The 18,731-nt window shown below is 39.6% G+C and overlaps 1 protein-coding gene and 1 long non-coding RNA gene across 2 annotated transcripts in view; one reads left to right on the forward strand and one right to left on the reverse strand.

The window, feature by feature from the left end:
* The window catches only part of LOC136179833 (uncharacterized), a 38,035-nt gene extending 35,014 nt beyond the window's left edge, over positions 1-3,021 (forward strand). The window contains exon 3 of the long non-coding RNA XR_010666772.1: positions 899-3,021. This is a non-coding gene — a long non-coding RNA (uncharacterized lncRNA). The remainder of the gene's footprint in view (positions 1-898) is intronic.
* Position 3,022: 1 nt separating this feature from the next.
* On the reverse strand, positions 3,023-17,147 carry cndp1 (carnosine dipeptidase 1). The gene is made up of 12 exons (XM_020626168.3): positions 16,994-17,147; positions 15,520-15,630; positions 13,563-13,706; positions 10,962-11,124; positions 10,548-10,636; positions 9,443-9,640; positions 9,248-9,332; positions 7,260-7,420; positions 6,999-7,163; positions 6,751-6,892; positions 6,040-6,187; positions 3,023-3,459 (listed from the first exon to the last, which is right to left on the reverse strand). Exons 1-12 carry the CDS (start codon positions 17,066-17,068, stop codon positions 3,381-3,383), a joined length of 1,560 nt encoding a protein of 519 aa, XP_020481824.1. The 5' UTR covers positions 17,069-17,147; the 3' UTR covers positions 3,023-3,380.
* Between the last annotated feature and the right edge of the window lie 1,584 nt (positions 17,148-18,731).

Below are 18,731 nucleotides of genomic sequence, written 5' to 3' on the forward strand. Positions count from 1 at the left end.
TCAGGTTTAGCAGCAGCAAAAGCAGCGCAATCCTTTTGTGAATCAGGCCCGACAGTATGTGTGGAAAAGGCTGGATGGTCATAACCAAAGTCCTACTTATCATTTAGACACCAGCATGATGTGTGGGGAAAAAAACACTTGAGGCCCCCTAAATATCACGAGGCCCAACGTACAAATGACATGAGGAGACCACCAAGTACCAAGATTTTGGATATGCTTTTATTCTTGTTTTAGTGATATTTATTTATAAAGCTGTGAATACTTCTGTTCAATAAGAATTTACCTCTACAGGCAGATTAGGGCAAGTTAAAGACAAAGTACCTGGATGGGTTTCCCTCATCAGTTAGGCCTGTATTTACAATCTACCTGACTATGTTTGATTTTTGTGAAGTTTTCATACAAATCAAAATAATACCGTTTTAATAGACTATAATAGAAGCAAGACCTCTGGTTTCATGATTACCAGAGTGTCACATTGACTCATCTTCTAAATCATTCATTACCTCTACAATTACACTATGATGATGCTCTTTTTTTGGGGGTGGGGGTCATCTCTTTTATCTATAACACAGTTGTTTATCACTTAATTTTGATGCATTAATATGAGACCCTCCTCGTTCTTTAAGCTCTTTCTATACGATATGTGTTTCTATGTCACTGTGTTTCTATGTTTCATATCTCATTGCCTGTATTGGTATTTAAAAAAGTTGCTTGCTTGATTGATTATTGTTTTGACCTATTCCCGCTGACTCCAGACACCAGAGACTTTCAACATACAATAATATTGAAGTTAAAACATAATTGATTTTCACTTGTTTGAAAAGATGACTTTGTCATTTTATAACTCATCCAGCTTCAAAGGGTTGAATTACTCATTGTGGTTTCTGTTTTTCTGCAGGCGGGGTTAAGATGCGTACCCACCCTTGGCATCATCAGATCATCGACCTCCAATTGAGCAAGCAGCTGATGCAGGAATCTGTATTGAGACTGCCCCCTAATGGAGACAAAGTGTACTGCACACATGCTGCTACCTCCCGTGTTCATCCTTCTTTTCCAGTCAATATTTCTTATTTTGAAACAGCTTCACGACACACAGCTGTAATAAGTAGTATGGTGGTATAAAGAGGCCGCAGAGGTAAGTACTGTCTGTTTTAATGATAATGAGGTGTCGGCTGCTCTCTGAGAAACAAACTGTGAACATGTGTTGGCGTCCTGCCAGCCTCTCGTTTTTGTGTGTCTGACTCACTGAAGATGAACTCCTGACTTCACACTGCCTCTGAACTCTGCGTGAGTGTGAGTGAGGGTGAGGGTGGGGAGGGTCAGCTGGTGTTGTGAATCAGGCCGCCGAAGTGTCAGACACGGCTTCTTCACAACACCAGGGTTCCTCCACACCGCTGCCTGCTGGGATACGCCTCACACCCTGCATGACAACAGAAACGTCTCTCTAATACCGTGGAAATGAAATCATAAAAGACGGGAACATCGAATTAATGCTTAAGTGGAAAGTGTAGCTGTAATGACACCAGAAATCATCTCATAATGTTTTTTTTCATTACAGGAAGTGGTTACTATCTTTGTATTAAAAATGCAGCTCCAAGAGTCCTGATGAAAACTGAAAAAATATGACCACAATACTCCAGATGTAAAACCCTTACACAGACGATTTCCAAATGTCTCTCCTTGACTATAAGTCTCTCAGTGGCTTAGTGCCCCAAAACATTTCTGACATGCTTGTGACAAAAGACAGAGGACCCCCAGAACATACTGGCCGCCCACATTTTGTTTTCATGCGGCACAGACCGTGAATAATCTCTGAGAAGATTTCAGACTAGAGCTGACTCTAAACACTGTCCTTCTTTTGCCCTGCACACCACACCTTTAAATGTTATTTTAAAACTCTATTTCTACTCTTAAACTTGTGTTTATTATGCTTAAACTGTAAGTTAATTATTTTTAAATAATGCACCTCTTGTCTGAACTTGTTTAATTGTAAAAAAAATAAAAAATTCTGAGCCATTTTAATGAAAATTAAATCTTTGACTCCTTTTTTATTGTATTCGGTGTCTTTGTTTTATCAAACATGATTATGAACGTGCTAAACAAATAATAATGCCTTTTCCTTCCTTGTTTTCTTACGAGTCTGTAAAAATCTATTATTTATGCATACACACGAGGGCTGTCAAAACGCATATCATTTTAAAATACTCCGCTGTAATCACCTTCTGGTAGATCGAAGGTTACGACATTAACTTAACTAACGGAAAAGGAGCTCGTTAAGGATCAAAAACTGAATTAAAACAGCTCAAAGGAACGGCTGAAGAAGTGAAATGTGTGATGTCATGAGGTGGATATCACTTTTAACTCGTCATCTGAGCTGTCGGAGAGTTTTTTTTTCAAGTGACATGAGACGTTCAAAGATGCTTTTCCATCACTGTGACTACAGGGAGACACTGAGGAGGCTAATCTACGGTGCGCTTTAAGGGACAAAATAGCATGTGATTAATCGTAATTAACACTTGTGTTCGTGTGTGATATGTCTTTGACCTTTTTGGTTGAATAAAAAAAACAAATAAAAGAATACATAATACATTTTTGTGCCAATTGTGTGACTGACTGTCAAGCTCGTATCTTGTATCCACAGTAAACTCCATGTTTAAGTCTTTAGTTTGCTTGTCTCTGTCGGAGCCAGCAGACCTGATCAGCTGATCAGTTTGCTGCTAACGGAGGAACACCAACGTGATGCGCTGAAGAAGTACGGAAAAGAAGCAGCTTGCTGACTGTTCAGTAAAACTCAAAGTGCTGTAACGCCAGTGGTCAAATATTGCAGTCACCATTTCCATCATCATCGTTTCCTGTTGGTGCACAGCAGCTGTTAGATATGATAACACACTACATGTGGAAATGCACACACGTTGCATTGGAGTTCTCAGCTTCTGTGGGCTACATTGTGTAAAATGAATGCTTCTGAATTAACTCCCAGGATTTGACTCTTTCTTACTTAATAAAAAAAAGTACACACTGGTTGCATTGTACAGCTTTTACTACATGACACAAACACACACACACACACACACACACACACTCCTACAGTACAGTTTGACATTATACAGAGCATAAAGGTATGCACACAGAGAGATAACTTCAGAGAGTGCCATGACAGTCACTCAAAATGATAGATAGATAGATAGATAGATAGATAGATAGATAGATAGATAGATAGATAGATAGATAGGATGGAAGGAATGGAGGAGGTGCTGCTGGAGGTGCAGATAAATAAACGCTTGAGATATAAAGAAAGAAAGATGAAAGATGATAAATTGCATAAAAACCAGGCTTGTGTCAGATCCCTGGAGCTGGAACACTGAGGAGGTCATTTCTCATTACACACTGGTCTTCTGAATCTTGGACACCTCATTCAGGTAGGCGATGAATAACTTGGTTCCCTCAATATAGTTGTACCTGTAGAAAGAAAGGTGAAGTAAGGAGAGATTACAGTGAGAGAAGAATGGAGGAGAAATGGAAACATTACACAAATGTTTGTGCTATATATGTTTACAGATAATGTCCTGAATCAGCATTTTAGTCCCCTTATGACGGAGACATTTACGCAATGCTGGCATGATTTTGAAAGCAGCATTCCCTCAGTGCTCCGTCTACACCCCCTCCCCTCTGTGCTCCCTCAAAAGCCACGCCCCTCACGTTATGAATTGAAGTTATAAAATCGATTCATAACTTCCAAACGTCAATATATATATATATATATATAAGGTGCTAAGTGCTAAGGCTAGCCCTTTAACTCAGTAGAATGCCAAATAGAGCAACAAGAAGTTCAGCCAGTCTCACAGATGACTGGAGTAGATCCTGAAGTATGTACTCATTCACTTTGAATCATGAATCCAGAATCGTTTTGAATCAAAAATCAATCCTCAATCGAATCGTCAGACACCCAAAGATTCCCAGCCCAGCTGCTACAGATGACGGATTTTCTTTGTTTCTTTTTTTTCAGAGCACATTCATTTTTACTTTCTGTCAGGACCTAAAGACGATTTCAACCAAAATCTTATAAAGTGTTTCCGGAGAGAAAATGACCAAAACTGCCCTTAAACATTGTATTTCTTACTTCTATTGCTTCCTAAATGAGCAGTAGGTGAGCTATTAACTGAGTAGTTTCAGTGTCCGATGGCATTATCAGCCCTTCATAAAGCTGCTGTTTTGATCAGGTACTTTAGTCCTCTTAAGTGTGCTCCTGTTTACACCAGCACACACACACACACACACACACACACACACACACACACACACACACACACACACACACACACACACACACACACACACACACACACACACACGCACACACACAAACACACACACACACAAACACATACCAAGAGCCTGATTCACAAAAGGATTGTGCAGCTTTTGCGACCGCCAAACCTTCAGAAATGAGTCAAAAAAACACCTCCTAGTTCACAAATCACACGCAAAGGGTTAAATGCTCCTCTAATTGGTTGCAGAGCAAACTGTCTCTCTGTGTGCCGCTGTTGTTTAAACATTTTTTAATAAGCCATTATGCATTCATTTTTGGGAATAATGTGACCCTTTCTATGCAAATGAGACTCTTTGCTAAAAAAAAAAAACAAATTGACTAAAGCAGGCGCTAATAGTTAAAGTGAAAGTATTACTGTGTGATAGAGATGACGGTAACTGAGGCAAAGTATTTATAAGAGATGTCACGCACAAACTTTCAAGGGAAGAGGACAAACATTCAGCCTCTATTTGACCTAAAAATTAATGATCTGTAAATACAGATTTTTAAAATATCCTTTTGACAGTAATATTTTTTTATTAGAAAAAGGGAATTAAAACAGTTGTGAACTGTCAGCAGGCTGAAGCCCTGCACATATACACACTCGTCCACCATATGTGGAGGTCTGTAGCGCTTATGCACAGGGACAATTTTCTCTAGATGCCCTTCTAGGACGAAGCGTTGTTTTCAACTGTGAAACAAACTCCTATCAAACTTTTTTTTTTTAAGTCCAGCCTCACAATAAATTGAAAAAAATGTGTCTCTGTCCTCTCCAGCTTATCATCACAGGACTGAGCTCCATCATGCATGAGAGCACAGCTCAGTGCAGCAGAGAGTGGAGGTGCAGATAGCTTCTCTCCACAATCAGATGCAAAACAAGAGCAAGCTGCTCAGAACTACTGTACATGGGTGTGTTTGCACCTGAGTGTCATTAGTGCAGAAGCTTTGTGAAATGTAAAACGGAGCCATATACCCCTCGTATAGTGTGTGCCAAACCAGTGATGACAATAACTAATCAGGTCTGTTTCGTTTTTTGTACCAGCTGTAAACATGTTTATTTATGTTGTAAAAACGGCTTTTTAGCCTGTGGTGTGTATGTGACCTTCAGGGCTCAAGGGGCCAGCTTCAAGCGGGTACTCGACGAAGTGCAGGGTTTTGCATTTTTCAAGACCGGAGGTTGCCGCTTGGTTCTGACACTGTGTTAAAACGCTCAACTGGGAGGCTCAACTTTTTTTGTTTGTTTTTTGTTTCAAAATATACAAGTAAGGACATGCTTTAAGAAATCTACTTTTTATACTTTGCAGCTTCTACCAATATTTAATAAACAGTGCACCACCATGTCTTCGTTTGAGGTTATAGTCAAATAAGGTTACTGGGACTGCAAAGCTTTGTTCCATTCAATTCTTATCTTTGTCCATGTCCTTTGTTTCTTGTGTTTATGGGTGTATACATTCAAATAAGCAGTGAAGTGTTTCTGCTCTGCTCTTTGTTTTAATTGTTCCTATAAGCGGTAAAAAAATTGAAGTCAGTTTCTCATGTTTTGTCGTTGTTGTTGTTGTTTCTATTGCCATGGTTAATGTTTAAGCTTTAGCCGGATTAAGTCCATTGCATGGTCATTATCTTGCACTCGTACTTTCTCACAGTTTCTTTGCATCCTGTGTTCCACTGAACGTTTCAACAGACTTCACAACAAGTCGGACGTCGTAGAGTTTAAAACTGTGGCGTCTAACCTGCTCATTTTCTCGTTCTGAGAGTGCAGCCCGTCGTCGAAGCCTCCGATGGGCATCATGATGATGCTCTTCCCCGTCACATCCTGGAAGGTTTTCGCAATAGGGATGGTCCCGCCCTCACGGATCAGATCGGGTTCCATGTCAAAAACTAGAGAAGGGAGAACCTTCTTTTAATCCTTCATGTTTATTATCACAAGAATTAAACATCTGAGCGTGTGGATTCATTATGTACCACATGTGTCACTTTCTGTATCACACATTTTACAAATACATTTACAAAGCACTACACACAAAGATAAAAAAAAAAAAAAGATCCATATCTATAAAGAGACATGAAAGTTCAGCTAAAAAAGTGATGAAAAATTAGAAAATGTTTTTCACATCCTGATGCAATCAGTCAGTGGCTAACGTGATGGAATAGGGAGGTGATCTTGTGAATGACTGTGAGGCCCCAGTAGAGTCATGATAAAGTAATCATTTCATTGCATTGTTGTCATTGTGATTGTCTTGGAGGTGTGTCTCTAACCTGTGATCTCATCATTTACCTTTAGCTTACATACACTTACAATCACGTGTCAGCTAAAATGTGTGACCCCCACTAGACTGTCCGACGTGGATGCAGCCTCTTTAGCTTTGCTGCATCCTTCAAAGGTCAAACTAAAGACAGATGACGTCACAGATGACCGGTGTTCAACGAGTGTGTGTCTGTACCTCTCCTAACAGCAGCCTTCCCAGCCTCATAGAGAGCCTGCTGCGGGTCCGCCAGCCAAGGCTTGGCCCCGATCACCATGGTGACTTTCAGCTTGTTAGGACTCTTCCTCTTGGCAAACACTGAATGAAGGTAGTCTGTTACCTGAAGCATCACAACAACAGGATACAAGAAGATAACATGATAAACTTCTCCTACAGTCCATGACTTTGGCTATAATGTCTAAGCAGCGTTTCCCCTCCTGTCTTACCTGTTTCTTGACCATAGCAGGGTCCATGTTGGGAACTTGTCTAATGGAGAACTTAGCGATAACCTTAGCGGGGATGACAGTCTTGGTGCCGCGGTCGGAGAAAGCCCCCTCAATGCCGTGGATGGTGACAGTGGGGTAGCGCCACAGGTGGGCCAATAAGTCAACCTGCAGGAAACAAACGGTGACAGTAATTGATCTTGTTGTGTCCACATGAGGCCTTAAAGACGAGTTGTTGGAAAGCGGTTATGATTTTTTTCCTACCTTGTTGGTGTACATGAGGTGGCTGACACCAATCTTGCTCTTGTAGTTTTCGACGTCGAACTCGATATCCTGGTACATTTTCCACTCCTCATCAGAGAGAGGGGCCACGGCCTCTCTGATCCCAGGAATCAGGATCTTACCACTGGGGTTGATCATTGTGTCTAAGGTAGGAAGTTACCGCACATGGATTTAAATGGATAAAGTCAGATATAATAGAGCTGCTGGAGATGGGAGGGATTCAGAGCCTGTCTTAAACACATGCACTCCTGAAGATTAAAAAAAAAAAATATATATATATATATATATATATATATATATATATATATATATATACTGAAAGCTTTTCTCTGAAAACCTTCCTGGGTCGCCTCAGGGAAGTTGTACATGTCAGACGAGGGGGAGGCAAAACATGATGCAAAAAATGGTTGACAGAGTCTGGCACTATAATGACAGTTTTTAGCTCTGTAGATCAATTCTACATGTAACTGAGCATATTCACAGTATCAACAAGTGCGTGGAAGAATAACATACATTGCACCGGTTACACATTGGTCATAATGTGATATAAACACCATTACCCATTATTATAATTAATATTATCCCAGTAAACGGTAAATCTTAAGGGGCTGGCATGAAAAAGTCCTCGCAAAGTCAGAGTGAAACATTTAGCCACAAGCGTTCACACATGCAGCTCACCCCCATAAATGTCGGGAAATTTTCACACTTTTTGAGTTTGTGTGAAAACACCATTAAGGACACAATATTTTAAAGTAACCTCTATTTTGATGTTTGTTTTTTTCTTTCTCATAATTTCTCTGCCTTCTTCCTCGCACGCCAGAGGGCTTTGACCTTTGAAATGAAATGTGTACATCAATATCTACCTCCTGACATCTGTCCTTTCAGTAACAGTACGATATTATGACTTTGTATACACAACAGCTCTCTTCAGCTACATGTACACTGCATCTTGTTATTGAAATATACTCAATTGACTTCTCCATCATATTTGTCATAAACAATCACTGTATTGTGTAAAATGTTCATATTAGTGGTTAACTTCTAATGTTGTCAGGGTACTGACACTTCAATACTTTTCAATACCACGTGTTTAAAAGAGATACAATCTCTGTTATTTGAAAAAATGACAGTACTGAAAAGTACTGAAGCTGTCAAACTAAACGACAGATCTTTAGTCATATTTAAAACATCAAGCTGCTGCTGCAACGGCAGACAGAACAGAGGTGACAACAACTAAAATACTGACATTTCTCAAGTCTTTTTGGCGTCTCATAAAGATGCAAAAGTTATGTTGACGTTTCAGAGGAACTGACACATCTGCCCTCTGTCTAAATTGCACAAATAATATGTGCAATGTATTTGTGCAATTTAGACAGTGTGCAGGAGTATGTCTGCTGTGATTTAGAACTAACTTATTATATTGGGTGTCTCATACTTCTGGATTTGTTGACTTGGTATTGAAACAGGTGTTGTTTGATTGAAACCAAACCAGTATTGTATCTAAGTTTTAAATTCCAGTATCCTGACAATCCCACTACAGGCATTAAATGTAAGGGGATGATTGTCATTAATCAAAGATTAACACTAATGACATCATGCAAGATGTCACAGATCTGAGTCACTCGTCACAGAAAATGCAGATAAGAGACAAATCAATAAAAGTTGGAAACATAAGCAGAGCAAACAAGCAGCTGGCTGAAATATAAACTGTTTGTTTTATTGATGTTTTTGTGTTTCTGTAATATAATATGTAATATGTCTATAACTATAGATCACTCAGACAATGACCTTCAACTGTAACACTCCCCTGCCTCCACTTATTTTCTCTTATGGAATATTTGACATGGTTTATGATACACATGGAAATAGTTTGACTGGAATGCTATACTGTATATGTGGGTCCAAAAATATCTGTGTAAAGACGTGAGAGGGACAAACATGTCAAATGTGTCAACTCTTTCCTAACTTACCCAGAATCCCAATGAGGTCAGTCATTGGTTCGATCACCGTGCCTCCATAAACACCAGAGTGTAAGTCCTGTTTCGGTCCTTCAACCTGCAAACACCAGAGGAAACTTTCACCACCAAGGGAGAACAATCAGGCAGAACTTGAATCAGTTGTGGATTTATTTGATTTTTTTCTGTGTGTATGTCTGCGTGCACAACCTCAGCGAAGAAGTAGCAGTTTCCTCTGGTGCCGTAGGTGAGGGCGGGCCGTCTGCTGAGCCAGCTGCAGTCTGAGATGATGATGTAATCCACGTCGGAGAAGAAGGTATCCCTCTGGGCCAGGATCATGGCATCCAGACCGTTAGAGCCGGTCTCCTCCATGCCCTCGATGACATACTTCACATTCACCGGCAGCTCCTGGAGGACAAAAAGGGAGGCACAGAGCATGAGATGTGTTTGGTAGTGAGTGACAGCGACAGCAGGATGAGTCAGGACAGAGGAGAATCAAGTGACTACTGGATGATAAGCATGCTAATTGCTCTGCGTGATGGTGCTGTAACAGGCTTTGCAATGCCTCAAACCATGAGCCATTAGCTGCATGTGAAACAAAGTCTGTCAACAAACCGCATTTCCTTTCCCCCTTTAATGCATCCGGCATCTGGCTGAGGCCTTTGATGTGCACATTCAGCTGAGCATTACTTCACAGTGGTGGTGAGGATGGAGGGAACAGACTGCTGCGGTGACTTTGCAGAAACAACAATGACTTTGTGAGTGAGTTTGGCTGAGGCTCAGCTTCAGTCTTTTTCCCTGGCCTGAGGGTGTGCAGTTAGTTTGTTTCTTTTTATTCGCTGTAGCAGTCTGTCAGTGAGAGTTATCTTTTAGATTCATCTTAACTGTCTCTGTTTCCCTTCTTTATATTTAAAATCCTTTGCAAATCATTTCAATAATCTGTACTTTGGTGTCACCTGAGGTCACATTGCCTTTGCAGCTCTCCTCCCCTCGCACATCAGATGTTATTCATCGAGTGCATGAAAAGCCATTCAATACAACAGTGGTATTAATAAATGTCTCTTTCTTTTGTAAATCATTTCTATTTAATTAATGTCATGTTACTTGAATATGAAAAAATCTTTGGAAGAGCTAAATTGTTAAATGTACTTCAAGCATCATACCCACCTCTTTCTGCAAAGAAAGTGCTCCAATGTTTGAAAGTTTGAGGGAGGACTCTTGCATTTATGCTGCTATTATGCTTAATTACTAATGTGTGAAGAATGCTTTTCCTAAATAAAGAAAAATAAGAATAAAAAAAATAAATGTCTCTTACCATATTGAGGGCCTGGTAAGCCCCCACAGCATGGATCCAGGCTAAAACCGGGGCCTTGTTGTCTGATGCTCCTCTTCCATAAAGGTTACCTATAAGTACAAGAACCATTATGAGGGTTATGTTACAATGAAGATTGTTGGAAATGAAATGCCTGGGTAAAAATGAGACAACTGAACCTGTGTTGTTTGAGTACTGAATGTTAAACCAAACAGTGGATTGAATGCAAAGGCGTTAGCTGTTTATAATGTTATTTTCAATATGATATCAAACCCTGTCTGTGCATATTCTTTCACAAAAAAAAATCAATTTAGGTATGACGTGATCATAGACGTAGACATGTATAAAATATGAACTTAGTTTCAGTGATGTCAAGCTCGGTCTATGGGGCTGTGAGATATGGATTCATAATGTTACCATTGATGTCAGTCAGGTTGTAGGGCTCCGTCGCCCAGCCATCCTCGAGCTTCGCTGGTTGGACGTCCACGTGACCGTACACACACACCGTGACTTTGCTCGGATCGTTGCCAAACTGAGCCGTCACCACTTTAGGCAAAGTTACCGTTTGCCCGTCAGGGAGCTGCAGACATTAAAGAAGAGTTCGTATCAGTTTGAACTACCACAGAATTACATTTAGGGAAGACATCTACAATGATTTCAACCATTTGTTTGTGGACCATCATGTTGACTCCTTGAGTTTGGAGTTTGGACTAGTAGCCTTCTTGCTTTTTGGAGCCAGAGGTGATCATATTTTTCACAAGGTGGTGTACACATTTTTTAGACCTTGGAATGTCAAGTGAACTACTACTTACTACTTAACCCACCCGTATATGTTATCCTCTATACTCTTAGTGGGACCAGATCTTACCTGGGTCTCACCTGCCATGCCGGAGTTCAAACATTTGAACATAATTTCTAATTAAGGTCAGAGTTTCAGTTTACACAGTATTGACATTTAAGGTGTTTCCTAAGCTGAGATAGTTCCAACATATAGGCATATGTTACACCTTTAATCTTACACCAAGCTCCAAGTAGGTCTTAAAGGGGTCATATTAAGCTTTTTCTGGTTTTATATGCTCTTTAGTGTGTTTTCCAAGTGTCCTGTGCATGTTTAGGCACATCTATGTGCATTAGCTGCATGTAACGCTCGGTTCTAGCCCCCCTCGAAAAAAAATTGCCAATGTGACGTCTTGTCAGTGTGATATCACTGATCTAAGCCCATTGGCTCGTTGTGGCAAGCCCAGCAGCTCATGTTGCACGCCCGTTAACTTCTGTAGCACGTCCACGATATGCAGTAGCCTGCGGTAGCACAGTAGTGCTAAGGTGCTAAGGTTTATGCTCCCCTTGGAGCCAAAGTGGCTGCATTCCCAATATGGTAAAAGGGGGGTGACATTTCCGAGAACCGTGCTGAGCAACTGACCAATCAGATCAGACTTGGCACTCGTGGGGACTCTGAACGTGGGCACTTCAGAGCCTTAGAGAGAGAGTCAGAAGCGAGCCGGTGCATGGAGCGGCGGTACATTTTTAAGAACTTTAGCTATTGTGAACATACTTTAGTAGGTACATTAAATATACGAACCCCAAAAAGGGCATAATATGACGTCCCCCTTTACAGGTTGTCATGACCATTTTTTAAATTTGATATAACTTTTAGGGATGAGTAGTTGCAGAAAGTTTTACCTGTTTCATGTTTGTAATGCGTTTTAATAGGATTGCAGCCCTTTGAAATGTTTTGTGACTTTGTTTTAATACTCCTGATTTTGTTTCCCACAAGTGGAGCTGGAGAGACTTCCTTCTGTTCATTAATAACCATTTGTATACCATAATGAACTTGTGTGTTAGCTGACATTTTCACCACATGATGCCCCTGGTATGATTTTACACGAACTGTAAGATTAAGGGTGAAGACTTAAGTTATAAGATAATTATTTGTCATACCTAAAATACATTTTCATTGGTCTTTGTTGATCAGCAGCATGGAAGTTATTTTCAGCTGTTACTCGGTTGAGAAACAATGATGCACTTGAGGCATCACCGTAACGACCACCAAATAAAGAGAAAGGCTTTTTACTGATTGGTCACATGAAGTGAAAACTTCACATTTGCATGTTTAATTTGTTCTTGTGTGTCTATGCGTGTGTGTTCAGGTTCCACTGGTTGTCCTCGGGTTATGACAGGCTGTGATGAATTTTGCAGCTATAATTTTCACAATTGTGTTTTTCTCCCATTTGTGTGTGTGTTGAGTGTTCAAACTCAGGGAGTGCATGTGTTATCTGGGGGAAGTATTCCTCCCTCACAGCCTGATATTTACTCTACAAGTAGAAATGAACATTCATTCCATTTAGTGTAAGCACAGTTCAGGTTACAGACTATCTAGTTTCACCAAACCCAAACCCAACTGTAACATCTGTAAATTGACAAGTTATGGTTTAGAGTCACATTCAATCTGGGTGTTTTTTTCTAAATATCAAATGTATTTCATTATCATTCGAATATGAACTATTATAACAGCCACAATCTTCAGAAAGCAGAGGTTTAGAGATGTTTTGCAGCTCTTGTTTTTCTAAAACAAACACTGTAAGTATGTGTCAGAGGGTCGTTAGCTATTGTTTTTTACTGTACCAGACAGTAGAACACAAAGAAAGATCAAACTATATTGGTCCTAATTACTGGTGAAAAGTTGGGTTTGTTGACCTGTAGTCCGACCTCAAACCCGATATATGTTTAATGAGTTTGGGAAGCTGCTTTGATGCGTCTCAGTCAGTAATGAGGAGGTAGATTTAGTCCAGTCTGCTCTGCTGCCTATTTGATGTTTCTGATGAGCCGCCTTGTCTGTATAGATACACAATTTCTACCAGCCAATTAGCGTTTATTACTTTTATTAAGTATGTTAGTTTGTCATTGTTTAACAACGGTAAGGAGGGGCTCCTGTGCTGCAGGGGGGAGGGGGGGGAGGGGGGAGGGGGGGGGGAGGGGGGAGGGGGGGGGGAGGGGGGGGGGGACAGCTCTCTCACTCACTTCTTGTTCTCCAATGTCCACCAGCTCTACAGTCCCTCCCATCAGCCTCAGCTTCTGAGCCGTCATCTCCATCATGCGGTGTAGCTCTGGTCTCTTCTGGACGTTACTGGAGTCGCTTTCAATTGCCACCCAGTCCCGCAAAGCCTGAAACACACACACACACACACACACACACACACACACACACACACACACACACACACACACACACACACACACACACACACACACACACACAAAACATTCAGCACAACGTCACTGCAGTTCATACAGTAGCCTATATTTATTATCTCAGTAAACATTGTGTTGGGTCGGGGCGCCGGTAGCCTGGTTAGTGTGCGCACCCCATGTAAGGATGTACTCCTCCAGGTGGGCGACCCGGGTTCAAATCCAACCTGTGGCTCCTTTCCTGCATGTCATTACCCACTCTCTCTCTCTCTCCCTGGTTTCTAACTCTATCCACTGTCCTGTCTCTGAAATAAGGCATTAAAAGCCCAAAAATGAACCTTTTAAAAAATAAGAAAAGTGTTGGGTCAAAGTATTATTAAATGCCTTAAATAAGAGAAATGTAATGTTAATGTTAATGTTAATGTAATGTAATGTTTTTTTTGTTTGTTTTTTGCACAATGATGGAATCTTTTTCTTACTTTAACAGTTTATATTTTTAAGCATTTCATGTGTTTAAAGCGTCTTTGTCCTAATCAGACTTTATGTTATTCCTGACATTGTATTATAGCATATACCTGAATGTTTTATTAGAATAAGCAACATTATGAAGCTGCCTGATCAGCAAAAAACTAAACTGCTTTATGAATCCAGAATTAATTATTTTAAGATTTGTTTCCTCTTTACAGAACACCAATCATGTATTCCTTACAGGTTTATGAAACAAAGTCAACACATTTTTTATATTGAGGAATATACAGACGTGCCATTTACACTTTTCTTTTTTGTTCTTATCTGAAATTAAATTATTGGTTAATGCAGGACAATCTTCAGTGCAAGTGAATTCATCCAGCAGCATTTTATTGTTACATTTTATATATTTTTAAAGTGAAGTGCATGGTAGAAAGCTTTATTTATATTCAAATCATATATCATTCTTTTTACTTTGCATGTAAGTAGACATTTCTCAGTCACAGCTTAATCTCAGTCCTGCTGCACTAGTTCTGGGTTTAGTGTTTTTTTTGTTTTTTTTTATAGTGGATATATTTTTTTAATACTTTTAAATCCTTTATTTTCTGTTGGCAGAACATGTATTGCTTTCATTAAAAAGCAATTTAGTTTTTCTTGTTTTTTCTTTTAGAGCTACTTATACTTGAGGTATACTTTGCTCTTCATCGATAGTTTTCTTGTTTTGCTGCCACCTTTTGGTTAAGAGAGGTAATGTCCCGGTTAAGATATGAAACTGATCTCTGATGACTCCTCCAAAGTTAAGAGAACTATTGTGAACATGAAAGTTAAAATTGGTCAGAGACCTTTTTGGTCATTTTAATATGTTTGTAATTCAGGAACTTTGTGGATGTGTCATATTTAAAGTGTGTTTTCATACATCTTTGCTGGTTTTTTTTCATTATCTACTCGTATTGATCAGACGGGCAGTTGTAGGTGAGTGATTGTAGATTGTAGTGATTGTATTTTTTTTTTGTGTTTAGCTGCAGGCTCTTATCAGCCACAGCTCCCAGTGACTAAAGTACAATAGCTATCAAGAATTCAGAGTGACACTGGGATGTGTAATGGCTATAGTTGGAATAAAGGAGTAATATATTATATATAGTAATATATATATATAAGAAGGATAGAAGAAGGATATATTAACAGAAGGATGACTCTGTAGGACTTGTGTTAAAGATTTTTTTTAAACTGACAAGAACAAAAAAAAAAACAGGTTTCAGTATCTAGCTGTTTGAATTTAGCGCTTTAATTTGGAACAAAGGAAGCAGAAGCTATATCTTACCTCCACATATTCTTCTTGGTGGCTGTCAATATACTGTGCCAGCTCTGTGTACTGGAAAGCATGGACAGTAGAAACCACCAGCAGGATGACGGACACAACTGGAAGATTCATCTGTTGGGAGAGTCACAGTAATTGATACAGCAGATTGCTTTTTAAAGGTCACCACTTTATCACAGTTTATTAATCAGTTAGTTTGATCCGAGTAATCCGATTGGACAAGAGGCATTCACTCTACGCTGGCTGATTTGGTCTGTGTCCATATTTTCAGGGTTAGCATCCTTCAGCCTTTGGATCCTGCGTAGACTGCTCAGGCCAAACTGAAAAGAGCGTCACCAGGTGTTTCCATCCTGATCCTATCATTACTAAGTGCAACTCCTGTTGCCTAGCAACCGAAACCACTGCACTACAACTCAAAACATCACTGACATTACGTCACTTAACCTATTATTTTAAGGATAATTTAAAGTTTCAAGGTTACAGTTTTTAATATTTGTACAGCTACATTTTTGACTGATAGTCTACCGTCCGGCATTTCATTTAAATTGTCGCACAATGAATCTCAGGATGTGTTGGGGTCTTGATGCATCCTTTGGGGCTACGGGAAAAGAAACATCCACCAGTATTTACTAATCCATTCATACACATTCACAAGCTGCCGACGAGGCTGCAGTAGCAAGTTGGATTAAGTGGCTGCAGGAGCTGGGGATCAAAACCCCCGACCTTCCGGTTGAGAGACGACTGACTCTACCTCTGAGCCACAGCTGCCCATCACAGCAGGGGGTCTTTGTCTTGATCGATTAAGCTGGTCACAAGAGCTACTAAAGTATGATTGCGTGATACATTCATTGTAGGTCTACATATAAATGCACAATGTGGTGCTAAAACATGTAGACGCACAAAGTATACAAGAGTTCAGGAAAAATGTGTTTCCCACCATCAACTAGACAGAGACCCAACAGAAAGTCAAAGTTGTCTTTAATTCACCTGCTCTGATGTAAATATTGTAGATTTCCCTTCCCCTGTCTTTAGGTTTTCAATTGAGCTTTTTGATTTATCAAATTTAAAAGATTACAACAACCTTCAGTCCAAGCTTTAACCCTAACTCTTGTTTTTGTTTCACCCACACTTCACAGTCTGAAGATAGTCAGTCTGTAAAGTAGATGATAAAGAGAGCAGTGATTCCTCTCTATTGAGGACCTGAAAGAAAACATTCTTTGGCTTTTTTCATCAGTTCAAAAAGCTTTAACAAAAAAATTGGTTATCAAAAACCGGCCAATTATTTTGCTGATGGTGCATTCATCAACTGTTGCAGCGACAGTCCAAAGAGCAGTTGCACAGTAAAGACAAAGTTGTATGAGAATAAATGTATTATCTGATGATTCATAGAAAAAGTTAGTACAAAGGTAATGTAAAAGAAAAAAAATGAAGTGTGATCATCTATAATTTGAGAAAGTTCATGTAAACTCTGTCTTACCTTTTCTGAGCTGGAGCTGTGTGTGACAGTCTCCTCAGGCAGCCAGACTGTGGCCCCGCATTGCTGCAGGGACATTTATACCCCCCCTTATATCACAATCCTACTCAGCCCTGGGGGTCACACAGTCAAACTTTTCCTGACACGGTGCCAAGACGGCTGACAAAGGCACAAGAATTACACTCAGTTTATTGATCCCACTCCAAGAATGCACACCAGGGTCCAGCAGGGACAAAAGCAGCATGCTGGAATGAACAAAAAAAATCCCTCATGTTTGTGTTTTTTAATCTCTAGGCGAACGCTGCCTACACAAGAGTGCAGCAGATTATCTTTTTTCCATATTAGGAAAGGTGTCCCGTCGTGCAGAATCTAATACTGAGCTACTTGTAACCCCTTGACATGCGGCTATATTAGATTATTACCCTTTGACAGGTTTGTTTGAAAATATTTAATCCCATCACTTCTTCAAGTTGATTGGATAAATTGTCCTCGGTCAAATCTTCCTGTCTCTTACTGTGTGTCCCAGTGGGAGACAGGATAAGAGCCTGTGGATTTGTCACACACATAATAATCAAACTTACAGGAGGTCAAAAAACCAAAGTCCTAATTCTTTCTACAGATGTGCATGTTTACGGGTTATAGCATGCACCGTATCACTCTGAAAGACTTTCACTTATTTCATGAAAACAGCCGGAACCAACGACTTCCAGCAGCTCAGCTCGACGATTTTATAAAAGCAAAGACGATCACTAAACATGTGCAATATTGTCTTACCAGAAGCAGAATGAATTTATTAAAGTTAACTCCAATAGAAATGCATATTTAAATAACATTATGAAAGTCGTGTCATTTAATCATTTAGGTGAATTCAACTTTAGATGAAGTATTTTCAAATAAGGACTTCTGCTTAGAGGAATTTAATTGTGATCAAAAGATTGTTTAACTTAAGAATTTAAGTACAACTTTCAAAATTAACTCAAAAATGTATCTGAACTTGTCTTTATTCATTTAATTTAAACTTTTTTAAGGAGGTGTTCGCACATCCAACTATCTCGTAGGGCAAAAAAACGATTACTTGAAAAGAAAAAAATCCCGCACAATAATCTTGCTAAGTATCACCAATTTATTAGAAAGATCACAAAAAGTGTGCAGGATTTTTTCTTTTCAAGCTTAAAGAGTCTGAATCCGAAACTGCCAGCAGAACGAGCTCTGATCTGAAAACTAGGAGCGTCTTGTCAGCTAGGTGGCTGAATCCAAACTTGCTTTGAGTAGATTCAAGATACAAGGTTCAAGATTCAAGATTTTTATTTGTCACATGCTCATACAGATGTGCAGTGAAATGTAAAGACTGTTCTGCAAGGCCATGCAATAAACACTCAAATTGCTAATACACACATATACAGTGAAATAGAATATAATGTAAAATTTAAAAAATAAATAATTGAATATACAAAATATAGAATAATGTAAACAGTGTAAAGTGTCCAGGGTGTCAAAGTGCAATGTGCAGATATTGACAGTGGGTCGTTGTCAGGCTTTGTTTGGACAGAGCACTTAAGTTTCATTCTCTGAGCATCAACAGGAGAGGCAGTTGACGCGTGTCACACTCTCTGTTGATTGCAAGATGAAAATCTAGGGCGGGACCCAGCTCTTTAATGAATACCTACTAACTTAATGATGATGCTCTCCATATTATTGATGATGATGATGATGGTTGTGACGATGGTTTTTGTTTGATAAC

This window comes from Labrus bergylta, chromosome 8, assembly GCF_963930695.1.
Source record: "Labrus bergylta chromosome 8, fLabBer1.1, whole genome shotgun sequence".
Lineage (NCBI taxonomy): Eukaryota > Metazoa > Chordata > Actinopteri > Labriformes > Labridae > Labrus > Labrus bergylta.